This window comes from Physeter macrocephalus, chromosome 2 (assembly GCF_002837175.3).
Source record: "Physeter macrocephalus isolate SW-GA chromosome 2, ASM283717v5, whole genome shotgun sequence".
In the NCBI taxonomy this organism is placed as follows: Eukaryota; Metazoa; Chordata; class Mammalia; order Artiodactyla; family Physeteridae; genus Physeter; species Physeter macrocephalus.
The window spans coordinates 58,760,007-58,781,743 of record NC_041215.1 but is presented as its reverse complement, the minus strand read 5'-3'; the positions used below and the strand labels follow the sequence as shown (position 1 = coordinate 58,781,743).

General features: G+C 34.2%; 1 protein-coding gene across 4 annotated transcripts in view; it reads left to right on the top strand.

Annotated features, from left to right (window-relative positions):
• The window catches only part of ARL5A (ARF like GTPase 5A), a 28,617-nt gene extending 13,113 nt beyond the window's left edge, over positions 1-15,504 (top strand). For 2 of the 4 annotated variants that reach the window (XM_028477970.2, XM_028477973.2), the window contains exons 5-7: positions 784-867; positions 5,760-5,911; positions 8,700-15,504. In XM_028477970.2, the coding sequence (XP_028333771.1) occupies positions 784-867; positions 5,760-5,911; positions 8,700-8,748 (285 nt within the window). In that variant the 3' untranslated portion in view covers positions 8,749-15,504. The remainder of the gene's footprint in view (positions 1-783; positions 868-5,759; positions 5,912-8,699) is intronic. The other 2 variants (XM_007108277.4, XM_007108278.4) reach the window with 2 other exon arrangements.
• The last annotated feature ends 6,233 nt before the right edge of the window (positions 15,505-21,737 follow it).

Below are 21,737 nucleotides of genomic sequence, written 5' to 3'. Positions count from 1 at the left end.
ATATTTGGCTGTGTTGTGTCTTCGTTGTTGTGCGCGGGCTTTCACTAGTTGCGTGTCTTCATTGCTGTGCACGGGCTTTTGCTAGTTGCGGCGAGTGGGGGCTACTCTTCGTTGCAGTGCATGGGCTTCTCACCGTCGTGGCTTCTCTTGTTGCGGAGCACGGGCTCTAGGCGCATGGGCATCAGTAGTTGTGGCACGTAGGCTCAGTAGTTGTGGCTGGTGGGCTCTAGAGCACAGGCTCGGTAGTTGTGGCACCTGGGCTTAGTTGCTCCAGGGCATGTGGGATCTTCCCGGACCAGGGCTGGAACCCATGTCCCCTGCATTGGCAGGCGGATTCCCAACCACTTTGTCACCGGGGAAGCCCTCTTTTAGATTTTTAAATTGACATTAATAAATAATGTCTGTCTGGAAGTAACTTAAATTTAGGATCATATTTTTGTCTTACTGACTCATGGTACAAATAGGCCCATTAGCATTTAAAATATTAATTTAGAAAACAAACATGTTACATATCAGTTAGAATATTAGCAGAATATTCTAAAAGAATGATAACATCATATTGTCTTTTATTTTCTCTTAAAAATTAGTAAATATGTTTGAATTAAGGATCAGACCTTTAGGCTTCACAATGTATAGTGGGTATCTCTGGTTTTCCAGTAATACCATACCATAAGGTTCTAATTTCTTGATAGCTGTTAGCCTGTAAATCATATAAACACTAGATAAATTTTACAAATATCAAATTATGTAATCACTAATGATTTTTTTATTTTGTAATTTTAGTTTGTAATAGTTGTTGTGGACAGTACAGACAGAGAAAGGATTTCTGTAACTAGAGAAGAACTCTATAAAATGTTAGCCCATGAGGTAAGTAGGATTCTGGCATTAGATGTACGGGGGTGGGATATTTCTATCACCTTTGTACTTTCTACTTTCTCATGAGCATACTATTTCAAATTTTTTAAAAAATTCTTTATCTGCTGGCCATGCCTGCTTTATAATTTTGATGCTTCCCAACTTGGAAGCGTTATCTGGAAGCAGCAGAAAGATTGAGGAGTCAGTTGTAGTATTTTAATTCCATTTATCTTAGATAAATTTGGTCTAGAAGTTTTCCTGGCCAAAAAGACCTAAGTTGACTTTCATTTTGCATTTTAAATAGATTAGTTATACAGACGATTATCATTAGAAATGAGATTTTACAGTGTCAGGGACACACAGCGAGTCTTGATTGTAACTCAGTTATCTGACTAATATTTAAATTTATTGCTTGTAGGTCTCTGATATTATTTCTTTAACTGAACAAAACTGTTATAACTAGCCACATTTTCTTAGTCCTTGAGAAATATTACTGGTAGCATAATTTGAAAATTACATAAACTGAATAATATAGTCATTAATGATAATAGTAACTATAAAATCATATAATATTTATAATATAGTCGTATCTCTCTATCAGCAGAGTTTTGGTTCTAGGATGCCCATGGATACCAAAATCTGAGGATGTCCAAGTCCCTTGTATAAAATGGCGTAGTATTTGCATATAACCGGTATGCACATCCTCCGGTATACTTTAAATCATCTCTAGATTACTTATAATACCTAATTCAATGTAAATGCTATGAAAACGTGCAGCAAATTCAAGTTTTGCTTTTTGGAACTTTTTTTTCCTGAATATTTTCAGTCCGAGGTTGGTTGAATCTGTGAATGCAGAACCCACGGATAAGTAGGGCTGACTGTAGTGGCAATTGATTATTTTTGCATGCCTTTTATCGCATATGTTACTTTCTCAACTCAAAAGTGGAAATATAAAAGTTAATATTCAGTGGAATTTTAATAAAGCTTAAGAAAACTGGAATATCTTTGTAATGAAGTTTTATATTAATTTTAATATTGATTCAATGATTTGCTTTTGAGATTTTCGTTAAGAATTTTGGTATGTTTCAGACGTAAGGAAACTTAGTAAAGTGGTTATGTAAACTGAAGTTTCTGTTTTGCTTGTGGTGATCATACCCACCAAGATGCACCTTCCCCTGTTTTGGACTGATTGTAGCAGTTGTGCTAAACCCTTTGGGGTTTTTTTAAAAAAACACATCTTGCCTTTGTTCATGTATTTAACAGCTTTCAGTTCTAGTTTGAGAAACAGTAAGCAATAAAAGAGGCATGGGGCTAAGGATTTTTAAAATTTCCCCTTTGCATTTTACAAGAATGCATCATTCTTCATTTTATACCAAAGGGTTGTTTTATTGTTTTATGAAGACTTTAGAAAAAAAAAAAAAAGACACAAAATGTATTTGTCTCTTGACTATATTTTTTACTCTGTAAACAGGTAGCCTCCCTATTTGATTCTCATTCTAATTGGCCAGTATGTAGGAGGATCAGTATTATAAAAAGCCCAATAGTAGGGCTCAAACAAAGTCATTGAATTTTATAAGTTGGGTCATTAACTTGGATAAATCAATTAACCTCATCTGTTATGGATTAGTACGCTGAGGCCCAGTAGTTTATGGGACTTGAATTTAGGTATTCACATCATTCAGGCTCTTTGCTAGGAAAGAAAAAATAAAAGCCAGAAATAGAGCCTAGCTGGAAAGTGAAAGGAGAAGGGATGAGATTACCAGAGAAGAAGGGAATTACAGATGAATTTGGGATCTAGAGTAAGCCACTTAATAGGGTCAGGAAGGGCCAAACAGGCAGAGTTCTGGAGAGGGACATCGGGATCAAGGATGAGAATGTGTGAAAAGCAAACTTTGACATGGGTTAGTCAGATGTTTCATGCATACCACAAAAACCAACAGAGTCGTATTATCATCACCAATAATGATTCTTTCTATGTATTATCAAATACAAAGCTCTAAAACATTTAAATACATTTCTGAAAGCTTCATCTTAAATGAATCATAAAACTTTGAAGCTCATGAATTTTTAAAAAGTTCCAAAGACAAAAGGATAGATGAATTTTATTCAGAATGACTCAACTTCTAGGAATTATCTTCACAAAGGAAGCTTTGCGAAACAAACTGACAACTACATGTGGCATATAGAAGATGCTAAATAAGTATGCTTGCATGTGCTGTTATTCATTTTCTTGACTAAACTAAAAAATATTTTTAGACTGAAGAACAGAAGTTGATATGTAGCAGAAGTATGTAGCAGAAGTTTTTCAAAGTGTTTAAAATGGGTGATGTACGAAAGATCACCGCTCTTTACCTTGTACTTTGACCTCTTGTTAAGTCAAGTTGAACAGCCTTAACCCAATGTATCTCTTTTCTACTATTATCATAATGCATAATTGGTTGTGAGGTTATTTAATAAAAAGTAAAGGAAGATTTTCTTTCCTCTCTTCCTAAATATTTTAAAGTGGGTAATATAGCTTAAAAAAAATCAAGAACCCTAAATAAAAAAATTTGAGCCTGTGAAATCTATAAAAAGTACATTCAATATGGATTTTTTTTCTTTTCTTTTTTTTAGACCTTTCAGTAAATGACTTTATTTCTTATGTTTTCCAATTTTCAGTCCAGGGGCTTCTCCAAATAATTTTGATACTAAAAGTGATGAAGATAGGTTACTTGTAAATAAAATAGCGTAAACTATGCGTCCTAACTTGTGCCAAGTATTTCTGTTGTCATATTTCTAAAGTGTGTTCTCTGAACATGCCAGCATTAGCAGTCCTGACCTATATAAAAGATTTCAACACACACTGGCAAGAGATAGTGAAACCTAGACGATAGGAAGATAGGAATTAAATCCCATGGAAAGTCCATCTACTCAATGATTCAGCCATATATCAACTATTGATAACTGTTCCATGTTCTGATTAGGATAAGAGAAAAAATATCCATATACTTGATAATGTATATGTGCACTAGCTATAGTTCATCCCTTCAAATTTTTGCCTTATATAAATAGACAGATGAACTGAACTATAGGTGAAACAAATTGAATAGGAGCTCTTAAAACTTAATGTTCTAGAGTATCCTTTTCTGACCAAGCTATTCAGGTAACTCTGTCCTTATCTGTAGTAGTGTAGTTGCCATCCTGCAGAGGGCACTGTAACTAAGTCAGCCTCCTTTGTTATATAAAGCATATTGCAGAACTCGTTTTAACCAAATAAGAAATTTACTACTTATATTTTTTATTTGCATCAGAAAGAATCAAAGAAGTCATCGAAACTCTGTTCTAACAAGAGTAAAATAATGTGGAGCAATGTCAGTTTAAACCTACTGAACACTTTCTTGCTTCACACACACATATACAAGATTGAAACCAAAATATTCCACTAAGATCCCTAAGAAGGTGGCATTCAACACAGCTGGGAAAACTTGTAGACATAGCACCAAAACCTTAGTTTTCTCAATATCTCTTAAAATATATAGGCAGAATTTTATGAGAGTTTAATCCACTTGTTGAGTGCATCCATCATGGTTTCTTAGCCCAGGATCCACGAATGGACTTTAGGATATCTGTTAACACCCTAAAATCATACATAAGCTTTTTTTGGCATAAACATATATACATTTTTATGAGGGAAAGGTTCATAACTTTCCATAGGTTATCAAGGTTGAGAGAGGGGAAGGTAGAGTACAGCAAAAGGGCACGTGGAACCTTTGGTCTGCTTTGTGAGTAGAGTGTTACATCAGTCATTTGGGGGCATGCACAAGGGTAAAGCTAATCCTCATTTGCAGAGCAATAAGTGAACTAACATTTGTTGAACTGTCACCAAACCCAGGTACTGAACTGAGTGCTTTAAATATAGTAATTCGTTCATTCAAACTACATCCCCAGGAGGTAGGTGGTGGTCTCAGCATTTTACAGATGAGGGGCAGCAGCTATAGTAGGAAGATCTCAGCTCAAACCTGTGTCTATTATTGAGTAGTTATGTGACTCTGTATGAGTTACTTACATCTGAGTCTTAGTTTCCTCATCTGTAAAATGGGAATAGTAAAGCCTATCTTGTAGCAGTCTTGTGAGGATTGAAGAGATTTTATTCGGGAAATGGTTAGTATCACGGGTTCCTTGCTCAGATTAGATACTCAATAAATGTTAGTTATGAGGAACAGATTCAGAAAAGTTAAAGAACTTGCCTCAGAGTCAAAGCATAGAAGTGGTAGAACTTACTATCTAATTGGAAAATTTGATAAGTTTAATGGTAGTCTAAGAAGGCCCTATCAAATATTCAAATCTAACACATCTTCATGGACAAAGATAGAAGAGCTAGATCTCAGAAGATGAATAAGATTGGTTTAGGTTAGCACCTTCCAATTGAGAAAAGTCCTAAGGCCTAAGGCATATATTGTATATAATGAGTTAATTTATTTCTTAAATAAACTGGGAAGAAGGTTGTAACTTTAGGTATAGATACCTATACCTAAAGTATAGACTGGGGTAGAATTTTGAAAAGCTCTTGAGTCCCATGCTAAAGAGTAGTTCTTAGTAGCCATAGAAGCCTAGTTTGGGGTTGGGGAAAGGGTTAGATATGTATTAAACTGGAAGATGTGACTGTTTGTTAAATATAGCACTTAGGACCATAAAAATGTAATCTAGGACTGTAAGAAATATGTAAATCCATACAAGTATTGATTGATTTATTTAAATGTGTTCAGTTTGATGTTTACTTTCCATCATAAGAGCTATGAGATACTTTTATGTCAAGTAGTTGAGAAATTCTAGGTTACAAAGGTTATCAAATATAATCTGTTAATTAAATTGGAAAATGTATGAAAAAAATGAACTGGCCCTTACAGTTTTGTTTGCTTTTATAGGACCTAAGGAAAGCTGGATTGCTGATCTTTGCTAATAAACAAGATGTTAAGGAATGCATGACTGTAGCAGAAATCTCCCAGTTTTTGAAACTAACTTCTATTAAAGATCACCAGTGGCATGTCCAGGCATGCTGTGCTCTTACTGGCGAGGGGTAAGATGTCTTCTTCATGAATAGCATGTATTTAACTTTGAAACATGTATTTCTTTTTAAAATCAAATATTAAAGGTTACCATGTACAGAACTTTGTAAGGGAGAGATGTAAGACATAGTCCATGTCTACAGTGAGAGAGTTTTTAGCTTGGTTCTGTAAAGAATTAAACACAACATACACAGAATACACATAACCATACTGAACTAATGCATGTGAGCATATGGATGATAGAGTTGCTGTAGGAATTCTGAGAAATGGGCTTGTCATGAGTCTGGAGAAGTCAGGAAATAGTTCCTGCACTGGCAGTGCGACTTACAGTCTAAGAAAGGAACTAACACTTGCCGAGCGTGTCCTTGCCTTGAGTGCTTTCTATAGAGTGTTTCATTTATTCCTAACAATCATGTAGACCAGTTGTTTTTAATTCACATTTTATGCAGTAAAGAAGCTGAAATAGAAGAAGATTTGCATGTGGGACTAGTGTGCAGATATGCCATCAGTGCTGTCAAGAAGGAGTTGCTGTACTTAAAAAAAATAAAAGAGTTAGAATTGGAGAGAGTGTGGCATGAGAGGATGCCTGCAGTAGAATTTTTCCCATGTCTAATGCCCAGAGATGAAAGGATTTCAAGAAGGCTGTGGTTGTTAGCATTGTTATATGTAAGATATATAACATATAATATCTGTACGTGGCATAGATGGATAGTGTCAGTAATTCAATATTTGGTTTACTCTTCACTGTGGTCTTAAAAGGAAGGGAATTTCTGCCACTTCAGGTAAACTCACTATCTATGCCACAAGCTTCTGCCCTTTCCTGACACCTGAAGAACCTCAACCCCAAATTTAAGACCTTTATTTAGAAGCCTTCATGTATATATTTAAAAGCGGAGAAAAAAAAGAATTAAATTGGAGATGAAGCTGAATCTTAGTGAAATAGTTGCCACTGTTACCTGATTACAGATATTTGGAAGAGCATAATTAGATCCTCAAAGAAGCAAATCTGTTCATTAAAAAAAAAAATCAGACAATACCAATTGTCCACATACTTTTTTAAGTAAAAATATCTTTTACATATTTCTTTGTCAAATAGTTTAATACATGTCAAGATGCATATATAGATATAGGTATATATTTATATATTATCTTTGTCTATCAAAGGTCTTTAGGCAAAAGCACTGATTATAATACTAAATTTGACAGCAAAGACAAATCATCTAGGATTGATAAAAGATTTAACTTATATACTTTGAGTAATTGTGTGGAAAATATATCATTAGTTAGGATACATATGAACTCTGGCAGTTTTATTTTTAAAAGGGGACATCAACAGATGATGGTATCTTTTCAATTTGGGATTTATGTAGACTTCCATTTGCAGCAGTTGGCAAGTGGAAATGTTTGGTTTGGGGGCTATTGTTGTTTCCCTGTGCAGTCTGACCACCTTGGTCTAAATTCTTGGTTTTAGTATTGGTGACATTTTGACTCCCATCTCTGCCATTTGCTAACCTCTTAGCCTGGGCTCCCTCTGTAATATGGGAAGGGTTCTGGTCTTAAGGAGTCGAGTAATAGCAGAAAAGTATGGGCCAACACCAAAACAACCATTTATTTACCTCATTGCCCTTTTTTCCCTTCTATTTCTATCATCTTTTACATTGTTAGACTGCTATACAAAAATCTGAGTTCTGGGGCTTCCCTGGTGGCGCAGTGGTTGAGAGTCCGCCTGCCGATGCAGGGGACACGGGTTCGTGCCCCGGTCCGGGAGGATCCCACGTGCCGCGGAGCGGCTGGGCCCGTGAGCCATGGCCGGCGAGCCTGCACGTCTGGAGCCTGTGCTCCGCAATGAGAGAGGCCACAAAAGTGAGAGGCCCGCGTACCGCAAAAAAAAAAAAAAAAAATCTGAGTTCTGGCTTTTTAAATATTAATATAGTAGCATAGTTTCTCATATCTATAAAAGCTCCTTGTAGATAACAGTTAATGCTTCATAACAGTCCTTCATTTTCTTATAAAATTATATGTACAGCCATTTCTCTCTTACTAAACATTTAGATTCTTTTACTACAATGAATATCTCTTTCTGTATTTTGGATTATGCTCAATTACCCATTGTTCAGTGGTAACTGGTGTTAGTGATATGAGATTTTATTTCCTTCAGATTTTTAAAATATATAGGTATAACATAAATATTGTGTGCATACTTTGTTTTAACAACTCTACTATATATTTAATATCCTGTCATTTCTACTTCATTTATATCATGAGCATTTTATCATATTGTAAAATAGTCTTTGAAAAGAATTTTTAAATATTTCATCATATGAATGTTCCATAATTTGTTAAATTTTTCCTCTATTGCCAGACATTTAAATTTTACTTTTTCCTATTAAGAATGCTTTCATGAACAGTCGAAACACATAAACCTGTCTTTATCTCTGATTATTTTTTAGGGTACATTTCTGAAAGTAGAAAAAGGGGTAGAGTATTGATATTTTAAACATTTTTGATACTTCCTGCTAAATTACTTTCTGTGGGCATTCACTGTGTAATTTTTGAGCTCCTTGTATATGTCAGGCAGTATTCTAGGCACTAGAGACATAACAGAACCAAAAATATACAGATGCACTCTGTGTAAGTATGGCTTCACCACAATAGTACTAACATTGAATATTACTGATTTTTTAATCTTTGTTGTTTAGGTAGATGAAAAATGATATCTTCTTTTAGTTTGCTGTTCATAGCTTTTTAGTTCATAACTAAAATATCTTAGTTAATCAAGATATTTTATTTTCTTTATAGATTATGCCAAGGACTTGAATGGATGATGTCACGACTTAAGATTAGATGATCTCTACTGACCTATTCTCGTAGACTTTGTATAAATGAAGTGCTGGACTTTACCTGAAAGCTGCAAAAATTAATGGTTTAGATATATTTATAATAAACTGATTTAAACAGTTAAACTTTTTCTATAAGAAGAAAAATTAAGACCACTTATTTGAAAACAAAGATGAAGTCTCACCTTTCCATCTGCTTTCTCATTAGTTCCTTCCAAAGCAAGGTCTTAAAGCTGTGATGGACATTTTTCTCATAAAGAATCCTCTCAGGACATTGTATAGCCTGTGGTAAGTACAAAGGGAGAGGAGGATATTTTTAACTTTAAGAGCTTTATTATCAAAAGTATTTTGCATAGGGTTGTGTAGGTATTGTGTATATACCTCAAATTTGAGTTAATGGCTTTGATTTATGTTCTTAAAAAAAGGAAATAACACAAAAATTAATAATATCCTTAGTTATAACCATAATGAGATGAGTACTGGCATTGGTGGGTGGTAAGTGCCATTTTGTACTTCCCGTATGTTCTCCGTATCATACTAACCAACCCCCAAATTGTTGAGTTGCTCTTAAAAAGGAAAGAAAAAAAAAAGAAAGGAAAAAGCTTGACATTGTGTACCTAATTTTTCGTTGACCAAATCACATACGTGGAAACGTAGTCCAGCTGAGTGAAATACCTGTCATATTCTTGACTTAGTATTACTAATGGGCAGAATTGCACATTGAGCAGTCACCAGATTGCTCCCTTTACTGGACCTTATGCCATCTAAATTTACTGAGTAAATTGTTAATCTATTTTCAGTCAATCATTAATTGTGATTAAAATTATCAAGTGATTTTTTTCAGCATTAATTGGAAACTGTTGCGTGAAATATGTCTACCCAGAGAAGAAGTATCACACTATAAATATTATCAAATAATTTAGCTACAGTCTTCTTAGATATTAAATTGTATGTCAAGCATTTAAAAGTCAATTTGAGATGAAAATGAAAGCATATTTTCTAAGCAACAAAGATAATTTCTCAATTTGAAAGTTTCTTTTTTTTTAACTTGGGAATTGGAATAGTTTGAGGGTTTTTTTTGTGTGTCTGTAAGTTTTCCTCTGTCATCTTAAACCACATGAATGCATTGTTTGACAGTTACAAAATACGAGTCCTTTTTAATGCTTTTAAGGATTTGGTTTAAATATTGATCAACATATGTATTATTTTTACTAAGAAGTAACTTGGCCCCAAAACCTTTTATGTTTGCTAGGTTTTTTGTTTTTTTTTCCAGCATCTGAAAATCTAAGGTATTTCTGTTATAAATGTCAACAAACTTATCCTAAATGTGTTAAAACATGTTCTTGGGAACTCTGTTGGTATATCTTTCATGCCCTGAAAATCTGGTGACTAATTCCAAACTGGCATGTTTTAGAATATTCAAGAAAAAAAAACCTACTTTCAATACCAACCTTTTAGATTTCAGAGATTTTGATGAGAAATAATAGTACATAAGTATTGACAAAACTTTGAAAGTTCCTTTCTATAAAATATAAAATGCTTGTTATATAAATCCAAGTCAGGCATGGGAAATCAGTGTTTAAAATTAGATGTTTTGTGTTTTATATTTATATTATAATGTTCAAAATGCAAGTATAACATTTTAATATTTGTCAACTTGCTTTTACAAAAGTAAATCCTAAATTACTAAGCTTTATTTGTTCATATGTCCTCATACTTTTTCAAATCACTGTAAGAAATTGCTTGTATATTAAAAACCCAAATCTATTTTGTAGATGTTGCAGTGTCATCAGAGACAAATATTCTGTAAAGTAGCCCAGCAAATCCACACCTTTTATCCTTTTTGTCTTTTAATTTGAATAACCATGTTTTAGTCCCTTGAATTGCTGCCACATCAGTTCGACACATTCCCTTGTCAGCACATTCCCTTGTCATCAAGGTGTTAGCCAAAATTTATTCTTAATTGGATGTTTAAAGCATGTACTACGTTGTTACAGTTGGTTTAGTGATTGACATGGCATCATGAGAATGCATGAAATCTTTTACCACATTTATGAAACATGCTTTTTTTGTTATATTCTACCCTCCAGGGCAAGCATTAGAAAAAAGGTGGTACCTTTATACTTGTGCATAAAACCAAAATTACAATGGGAAAAATTTTTTTAATTTGTGTACGAAAATACATCGAAATCATTGTAACAGTATTACTTCCAAATAACATGGAGAGCCTCATGAATAGTCATATTGGTGATTTGTATGTAGTTTTAAAGTGGAATTAAGCAAAGGGCAATGCTTTTGGTTTTTTAATATGCTACTTTTGGGTGTAAACAAACATTTTATTTAGGGTTATTATGCTCAGCTTTGAAAAGAACAAAGCTTCATACCTCTACATGTGGCTGGATTTAAATATCCTATGTTTGATACTAATTTTGAAAGTTGTGTAACTTCTCTTGATATCTCGGTAAAAGTAACCATATTGCTATACGCATTTCAATATGTTTAATTTTGTCATTGCATTTAGGAAGTATATCTTACACAGTCTAATAAGGATTCTTGTTTGAAATTTTTCAGTTCTATCTTCTTTCCTCATGGATGGGCAAAGGTAGTTTGGGTGGCAGGGGAAAGTGGTAGGGAATATGACATTTTGCCTTAAGAATAAAAAAGTGCTTCAGCACTGCTGTCTGGCGTTTTTAATGCAGGTAAAGTGATTTTAGAAGCGTGGCATGGAATAGAAAAGAGTTTCTGTTTTCTGGTCTTCAAGAAGTGCCTAGTAGGTAGTGACAGTGAGATCACAGAGAAGTGCAGGGCACTGAGGAAGGGCCGGAAGTCCCTGAGATGTTCTTTTCTTTTCTGTCTGAGTATATAGTATTAAGATATCTAGAAATGGGATTCTGTTGTCCCCTCTCAGAGGCACTTTACATCTCTTGCTGTGACTACAGCAACCACATACAGTACAGACAACCTCAAAATTTGTTTATATTAGTGCACATAGAAAAACTGTAGACAGCTTTCTAGTTTTCTCTGCAGGCATTTTTGGGAATATATCTGTAGTGTGTTCTACTTTGTATATAGGGGGTAGTAGCACATCCCAGATTATTTGTGGACCTTGGAGTCATCTTCTCTCAGTTACCCAGTCATATCTTGGAATCAATCCATCTTTCAAGGCTGGGTAGAGACAAGGTTTCTTTGCATGACTTAACTTTGAACCCTCTCCCTGTCTAAATATAATCTGAAACTTCTTGCTTTAGGATTGGCTTTCCCATAGCTCAGCCATCCCCTGCTCTCCGGCATCTTCATTGCCCATCAACGAAGATATGTTATCTTGGTCCTGGAGATATTCTAAACTTTACGCATATCCACTGTTCTCCAAACTACTAGTTTTTTAGTTGGTGCTCTGGTTCTTTGCTATCCTCCACTGGCTTGATTCATTGATTTGCATTTTGCTTATTAGAGAGTATTATCAGAGTTGTTGAGTACATCACAAGACTGGCTTGCTGTGTGCACAGCACATAAATACATACCAGCAGTAGAGTCCTTTAAATTATACTCTATTTAACATTTTAATACTTCTTAATTTTAGCTTCTCACACTGAAAGGTAGGTTGAGAAAGATAAGAGAACTACCTAGACTGCCAGCTCCTTGAGCTACTAGTTAGACGTGAAAGGGATTAAGTTATATGTGTATTATCTTCCCATTACCAAAAAATGAGTTACGTTTTGAGGAATAAAACACGCCAAACCAAATTCATATGTAGTGTTTAACCTGAAGACATCCCCACATCCTTAAAACTGTAGACCACATTCCATTTTTTTCCCTCATGTTTACTTAAAGAACAAAGATAAACATTAGCTGTCTAAAGGAATTAGTAATGAGAAGCCTATCTTTACAAAATAAACCTGTTGAAATGGACTTTAAAAAACATCAAAATTATCAATCACCATGTATTGACACTATAGATGCAGACATAATATAGACAATACTTTTTTAAAGTTCCACTTATACAAAAAATAAAACTTCTATATCATGCTCCCTCAAAGAATGTACGATAATTTTAAGACCAGAATGGTGTAGTAAAGGAAAGAAAGAGAATTTAAAAACCTTGGATGCCAAAAAGTGGCTGCTTCTATTAAATCCTAAAATCGTGTGTGGGATTGTGAAGAAATTGTAACAGGATACAGTTGGATTAATTATGCAATATTTCTTATTGAATGTCTAGCTCTTTTGTATTGTTCTGAAAACTAAAGTTTGAATCTTTATGGTCTTGCCTGCTAGATATTGTGTTCTTTGGTAGAAAATTCCCATAGTCTGTATTCAACAAGTGCCTAAAACTGATTTGTGTTGATTTTTAAGTCCATCTAATAAATTATACATGTTTTCTATGGTATTATATGTGCTTGGCTTACTGATGATACAGCCTTGAGGGTTTTTAAGTCATAATTTTTGCTTGGTTTGACTAAAAAGCCTCAAAACTGAAAATACCCATCCTAACCCTGAGTAAACTATAGGTTAAGGAAGCACTAGCAAAACCATTTTTTCTCTTTCCTAATACAAATATTCCATGGCCCTGGTGTCAGTTAATGCAGAGACTAGAAAACTAGACTCTATTTCTGTTTTTTTTTAAATAGTTTTAACACAGAGAAAATTATATTGTGTTTTAAAATCTTAGTAAAAGTTTGTTGCTTGTGTAAGAGTAGCCTCTTAATTCTCATACTTAGTGGTTAGTAATTTTGAGTCGTATCATTTAGATCTTGAGCCATTTCATGTGTGTGCACACCAGAATCCTTCCTCTTTAGATTCTCCTTATAAAACGAAATATTTGATAGAACTCTACTATGTTTCTCATGTTCATTCTTCCTTCCTCCCTCCCTCCCTCCCTCCCTCCCTTCATTCCTTCTTTCTGCCTTTCCCCTCCCTTTCTCCCCTCCTTCCTTCCTTTCTCTTTCTCTCTTTCTTTCTTTCTTTCTTTTTTGACTGTAAACTCTGGGGGCAAAGACTGTATTTTCAGTGATTCACAATTACATTTTGTTTATATTTTAAACAATCTTGCATGAAAAGTAAAATGTATATATGATTTTAATTATTATAATATATACTTTTCTCTTCCAAAACTTCTTACATTGGTGATGTAAAGAAGTCCTCTAATTATTTTTGCTTGAAATAGTCCTTTAGATTAGAGTAGCCTTTTGTTACATTATGTCCCTCTATGGTTCCTTAAGAGGAAGTGATACCTGCAGAGCACTTTTAAAGATATTTTCTGGGTTAATGTTCAAGATAACACATTGAAAAGGAAGCTATAATTATGTCTAATGAGGGCTCTTTTGGTTGCTAGAGATGAGAAAAATGAATACTAATTTTAATTTGTGCTTAAAATATATTTTACTAACTATATTGATTTTTAAATATGACAAATTTATCTTGTAGATATTAATCTTCCTTGCTTATTATATTTTCCTAGAGAAACTAGATGAAAATGTGTTCCAGCTAGTCTCTATATATTGACATATGTGCTCTATGTATATTGACATAATTGAAGCTGCATTTAATACAACTAATTAGAAACCTTTTGAAAATTTTTAGGTTTGTTATATTGGAATTTCTAATATGACACAAGGTTTTGACTCAAGCTTTGTATGTAAGAAGAGGTGGAAAATTTTTATCTCTTTATCATTTTATTAACTTGTATTTCTCTGTATCCTAGGAAAATTGTACATTCAAGGAATATTCCAAAAAGTGATCATCTTAGAGCAGTTGGGTGCTTTTGTATTTCATCAGTGCTGATATGTTAGGTACCTAGGGAAATAATGCTTCAGGGCCTTCTTGACAAGACAACTTCGTGGGTGGCTGGGGGATATTTATGTTTGTGCTCATGTTGGGATGGAGTGGCAGATGGTATAGGGACCTCTCCATTGGTAAAGCAGTGCAATCAGCTTCTTTGCAGGTGTGTTACTTCATTATACTTGTAACATCATTCCTGTGTCCATAACTGACTGAAATGTCAATGCCTTAGCATTGGGTCAGGTGACCAGTAGTAGGACCTTGTTTATAATGCAATAAAGGAATAATGTTAAGGTATGTTTGAGGGGAAATAACAAATATGATTTTACTGGTGAATTTCCATGTTTAATATGTATATTAACTTTTTTTCTAAGTTGCATGTTAACCTGGTAAAAAGTATTGTCTCTGCTTTATGCTTTGAGTAAAAAGAACAGCAAAAAAAAGACAAGTTAAATTGTTACCCTATTATGTACTATTATATATACCTTTTCTTTTAGAAAAGGTTAATTATAATTACTATTCACACATCCATGTTGTCAGTGTTTTCATTCTGGTTTATTGTCTTAATGTGTGCAGACTTGGTGATAGTAGCTCTATTAACTGTCCAGGGCTGGGATCGCCAGGGCAATTGAAAATGTATGACGGTTGCATTATGCAAATAAAAAAACGATTGTCCTCATCTTCTCTAGGAACCTTTTTATGGAACTTCGTCATTTAATAGCATTCTATCTTTTACTTCTGGGTATTTGAATTGGACATGAACCTGATAAACAGTGTGACCAGTTTGTGTGATTAATTTGTCTTAAAATGTGAGGAAGGTACAGTCATTTAAAATGAATATTTTTAAAGTGAACAGTCATGAGAATGGTTGACAGTAAACAGGAGAAAAAGGAGGAAAAATGTTGCGGATGCCTGGGGACGGCACCTCCACACGCATGCTTGTTGAGTAGCGGTCTTTCTCCCCTCTGGAATGTAAGCTGCAGGACCACAGTGACCGCGACTGCTGTGTTTACCAGTTTACATCTCTCAGCGCCAAACACGGTGCCTAGTATGTGACAGGTGTTCAGTTTATATGTGTTGACAAATTAATGAACTATTAATATTTTTGTGTCCCGCCCCCCACCATGAATGGGTTTTTCTTACGTCTGTAGCATACTACCTCATTTAATTCTTATTTCAATTTTTATCTCAACTTTTATTTAATTCTGCCTTATTTCAAAAGGAATTCAGGGTGACTATTTTTCTGACTAGTTCTTCTAGTAGAAATAAGACATATTTCCTTAAAAATGGCCTAAAAGCATCATGTAGTGCAAATAAATATATACAAATTTTATTTCTTTGAGAGCTGTGTGAATCGGCATCTAGGAATGTCAGGAATGCAGCAGAGTTTGTGGTTTACCATCTGCAGACATTGAAATAGTAAATGGTACAACAGCTCTTTTGGGAAAAGATCTGTGTCATCATCTTCTTGATCTTTTATGCCCTTCCTTTTTTTAATTTTCACATCTGGAATATCCTCTTTTTGGTGCTAAATAAACTTTATCCCATGAAAAGAATATTTTCACAATGTAAAATAGCCTCCGGCAGTCCTTTTGAATGTGTTCCTAATGACTGGAACCAACTTTTGGGGGATTCCATGAGTTGGGCTGCGTAAGTGACCAAGTTATTCACATCACTACATGGCTTACATTCTAGCAAATCATTCTATATCAAAATGGATAAAATCTTTTTGAAACAGATCCAGTGTTTGAATTCTTCTAGTATTCAAATCCCCAAGTAGTCTTCTACTGTATTTCCATTATTTTATTTTACAAGGAACATTGTGATTGACATCTTCCAGTGAAAGTTGTTTTCATAGTTAGGAGTATTTCTTTTGGCTAGAATTCCAGAAGAGAAGATAGTTTGATGGGATTTGAGAATGCCTATTATTCCATATTTTATTAATATTGTATATTTTGGGTGGGGGAATTTCCACTCTAATAAAAGGATAAGCATGTTGTCTTATTTTACACATATTTGATTATTGAGACTATTTTTCTTATATGCTTCAATGTCCTCTTAATTATTCTTTTGTTCATTTATTGTTAGAATCTTAGTGTTTTTCTTGTAAATGGAATAAGTTAGTTAAATACTAAATATATTAGTCCTTGATCATTAAACTTCCCCATTTGTCCCTTTAATTTTAATAATTATCTTTTTTTTCTTTTTAAAGATTTAATTTTATTTATTTTTGGCTGCCTTGGGTCTTCCTTGCTGCACGCGGGCTTTCTCTAATTGCGGCTAGCGGGGGCTGCTCTTCGTTGTGGTGCGTGGGCTTCTCATTGTGGTGGCTTCTCTTACTGCGGAGCATGGGCTCTAGGTGCGCGGGCTCATTAGTTGTGGCTTGTGGGCTCTAGAGTGCAGGCAGGCTCAGTAGTTGTGACGCACGGGCTTAGTTGCTCCGTGGCATGTGGGATCTTCCCGGACCAGGGCTCGAACCTGTGTCGCCTGCATTGGCAGGGAGATTCTTATCCACAGCGCCACCAGGGAAGTCCCTATAATTATCTTTTTAGCATATAAAAGTTTATATATATAAAAAAATTACATAAGAAATGCATGATTTCTTTGAGTGAAAACCAGAAAAGAGACATAATAAGCAAAAAGAAAATTAAAATCATTCATTGTCTCATCATTCTAATAAAACCAGTATCAACACTTTGGAATGGGTATATATTTGAGTCAGTATTTTGAATACAGAATTCTAAAAAACCCTGTAATTTTTCCACAATATACTATAAACATCTTTTACACATGAAACATTATTTTACTGGATGTATTGTGTTTGCCTGTTTGGATTATCATAATTTATCTAACCAGTCTTCTGTTGTTAAATTGTTCCTTATTTCTCACCTTTTAAAATAATACAATTAATACTTGAATTTATTTTTTATTCAAATTACAAATTGAATTGCTGTGTAAACGTGTTTGAATTTTTAAAAGGCGTTATTGACATGTTGCCCAATTGTCTTACCCAAAGAGTACCCACATCCTGGTCAATTCTTCACTCAAGCACATGGCCATCTCTATATTAAGACTGGTTTTTTTTTTTTTTTAATAAATTTATTTATTTATTTTTGGCTGCTACTCTTCATTGTGGCGCGCAGGCTTCTCATCGCAGTGGCTTCTGTTGTTGCGGAGCACGGGCTCTAGACACACGGGCTTCAGTAGTTGTGGCATGCGGGCTCAGTAGTTGTGGCCCGCGGGCGCTAGAGCACAGGCTCAGTAGTTGTGGCGCATGGGCTTAGTTGCTCCACAGCAAGTAGGATCTTCCCGGACCAGGGTTCAAACCCGTGTCCCCTGCTATGGCAGGCGGATTATTAACCACTGCGCCACCAGGGAAGTCCCAAGACATTTTATATTATAGTAAGATTTGTTGACCTGTTCATCGCTCCTCACAGGCCATCACTGCTCTCCAGGCGTTTTCAGGTTGTGCTGTACATTGACTAGTTCTCCCTCACTTAGCAAAGGGCAGCACATAGCTTCTCTCTACCCTCGACTTTTCTGTGATCTTTAGCCTTTAATTATTGCGCAAAGTTTAGTTGTTAATCCACTTGTAATGTATCCATCCTGTGCTAATCATTGACTTTTTTTGGAAGAATAGAAGGGAAAAAACCTAAAAAAGATACTCTCAGCTCATTTTTTTTTAATGTGGGGGAAGAGTAATCTCTAACACTTACTTTATCATCTAACAGAGATGGCTGGTCTTCTGCCTTGGTGATGCTTTCCTGCAAATGTGTCAGTCTACAACTGGCAGCCTTTAATGCTAGTCCTTTTACTTTTCTTTAAAAGGTTCTTTGTTTTTAGGAAGTTTACATTCATTTTAATAATAGAGATTGTACTCTTTCCCAGTGTGACTGAAACTCCCATCTTACCATTATCTCGCAAGAAAATTGCTTTTGATGAACAAGTTTTTAAGTTGCAGGAACACATCTTTGTATATTTCAAACACTTACTGTTTCATTCTTTTAAATTCTTAGCTACTCTCTGGGTATGTTTGAGGTATGAGATTGAACATCTTCATAGATTTTTGGTCATTTGTATTATATAAATTTTCTACCTCCTTTGTACATTTTGCTCCTGCTTTGTGAAAGTTGTTTTAATTGGATATATTAAACTTTCTTTATGGTTTGTCTGTTGTTCAAAAGTTTTGTGATGGAGAAGATGGAAAACAACTATACCTAATGGTTGTAGGATATTTTTTTGTACCCTGAGTGGATGATAATGACTTTATATTTATTCCTTTTTTCCCCCAGTAAACTGTTTCTAGTTAATGTGATAGGATCAGTAAAGAGGACATGATCGGCTTTTTATCTACTGGAATATATGTCCTACATTTTCTTTTGTTTTTAAGATTTTGCCTTTTTTGTGGGACCCTATTTAAGCCATACATTGAATACAATTCAAAGGTAAAAAGTGTTGAAAGTCCTATGTTAATTCATTCAAAATATATATCCAGTGTCCATTAATGTTCAACATATTAAGGGATTTGTTATATTGTAAGGTGAAACATGCTGCCATTAAATTTTCTTTACAAGGAGATTTTAACAATGTGGGGAAATAATTGCTGTGACAGGTAAGTGGGGAAAAAAGGATACAAACTTTTACATCTAGTATGATCTCAACTATGTTTAGGAAAAAAAGCATAGAAAAAAGGAAGAAAATGTATCCTAACAGTATATATTACAGGTTGTTGTAAGATGACAGCATTATGGTTGATATTTTTTTGATTCTTTATGCTTTTGTACATGCCAGATATTCTGTATTGAGCACGTTACATTAATACTTAGAAACCAGTGTTGGATCATTTTTGTTTGTTTTTAAAGAATCATCTTAATGGGGTAGGAAAAATACAAAAATGTTTCTAATTTATAAGTAAATGAGATGCAACTCTTTTTTTGTTTATCTTCGTCTAACTGCATTTGGGGCATTATGAAGAGAGATCCAAGGTGATTAGTAAATATTAATTCACTGATACAATACCATTTGCAAACTCCAGTTGCAAGGTTGACTAATTTTGATAGAATTCCCATCAGTCATTGTGGATATAAAGATATGAACTACTCTTTTAGCTTATTGTTATTTTACTGCTTTTGAAGGATTCTTGACCATGGATAAGATCCATTCAAATGGTTATTTTTCAAAAGATACAAGCAAAATGCAGTGAGAGTTAGAAAAAAGAGGTGTTAGAAAAAAGAGGTATTATTTCCTATGCGGGGGGTTCAAGAAGTCTTCATATAAGCAGGCTGGTATAGTAAACCAAACACTAGGCTAGGAGACAACCTGAGTGGTAAACTTAGATCTGCCGTGTACGCACTTACAGTGCTTTAAGACCTCAACTTACTCATTTTCAAAACCCTTTTTTCTTAAGTGATATTCTGTGGAAACCCCATGTAAAACAATAAAGTTGGTGTTTTATTTCTGTCCATTTTCTGTAAGTTCCCACATTTACTGGGTGAAAAAAAAGGGGGGCAGTATAATTAAAATTTAATTAATTAGTATCAAATGTAATTAAAATTTTACATTTATTTAGAATTTTTAAAAATGTGTTCACTTTTTGAAAACAGGAAAATAATAATTGACAAAAAATGGGAAAGATTGATTTACTAAAGATAGAAATAAATTTTAAATGTTTAATGGTCTTTTTGTACATATAAATAGTGTTAGCATTTTGGCTTCATTTTAATAAAAATAGGATGTATTTGAGAGAGAGATAGTCATTTTTTAAGAAAATACAAAATTTTTTTCAGATTATTAAGTTGCCTGCTTGTTTTTTGTACTTGCTAAATGAGAGCCAAATTAAAATTATTTATAGTTTAATGGATTGCTTCACTAATATTTGCCAGGTGAGAACATTACTTTAATAAAAGATGTTTATACAACATTTTTCATGGTGAGTATGGCTCTCAAATGTTTTATTTTTATATTATCATTTGATTAAAGAACAAATTCATTTGATCCAGACAAAAGTATTTGCTACCCCTTAAAATGAATACATTTAAGAGCCCATCCATGAAAAAGGAAAGTTGATATATAATGGAATTATACCAAATGGGTAACAGTGGCTCTCTGTAAGGAATGGGATTGTGGGAAGCTATAAAAATGACTTAGTTGTAACTATTCTTTTATTTTTATTTAATAATTTAATTATTAGGTTAAATTTTTGTAATTAGTATCAAATTAATTACAATTAAACAGTATGTTATACTTTTGATATAAAGTTGGAACACAGAAATATAAATATATCTAGTGAATAATGACTTTAAGCAAATAAATTATAATTTTCAGCTGACTCATCAAAATTAATTAATGTGCTGAATTTGAATATTAGAAAACAAGCTAACACTTTAAACATTAGTAATGTATTAAAAGTAAAATGACTCTTACTTTAAAAGAGGATTCAGGTAATTCATGCTAAGCTTTCTTTTGATTTTAAGCTGCGGACAAGAGTGCCAACGTGATGACTTTCTGGGTACCGTTGCTGTAAACAAGCATATATTCCGTTCCTGCTGTGTGAAAAGGAGCCACATGTAATGATTGTGGTCTTATTCAAGGACAGAGTGCTGATGATATCATTTCCATAGACAGTACAATGTTGCAGCTGGCTCTGTCAGTCTAGGAGGAGAGTGCCCTTAAAAAAAGACCGTGAAGTAATTTGCAATTCAGGGGCAGTGTTTTAAAGGAAATGAGCTGGAAGTCTACTCACTAAAGTCAAAGGAAACCTTGTGCTTTTTTTTCTTTTTAATGTTTTTGTGTCTTCAAAGTGTAACCATACCAGCTTGCATAGCCCAAGTTAGGAATTCAGGAAAGGGTGGACGTCGTTAAGAATTTTGCTTTTTGGAAAAGTTCTTTGGCAGGAGACCTTGGAAGAAAAAATTATATACGTGTCTGGAATTTAAACCTACATTGCTAATTTCATCTAAGACATTTAAGAAATGTGTTTCAGGGATATTTATTAGTTATCTGTTCCCTTGCAGTGCAAGGCTGACAAGCATATAAGTGCACGAGTCCCAACAGCATGAAAGCAAGGAGTCAGAGTTCCCACCCTCCTTGGCTCAAAGGAAACACAAGTGAGTAGCATTCAGTGGACCAATAACCTGGCCCAAAATCCATTAAGTGCATATCTAGTTTTCCTAGGACAATATTTTAGCTACAAGTGATTTTTTGACACCATGTGTATCTCCTCACT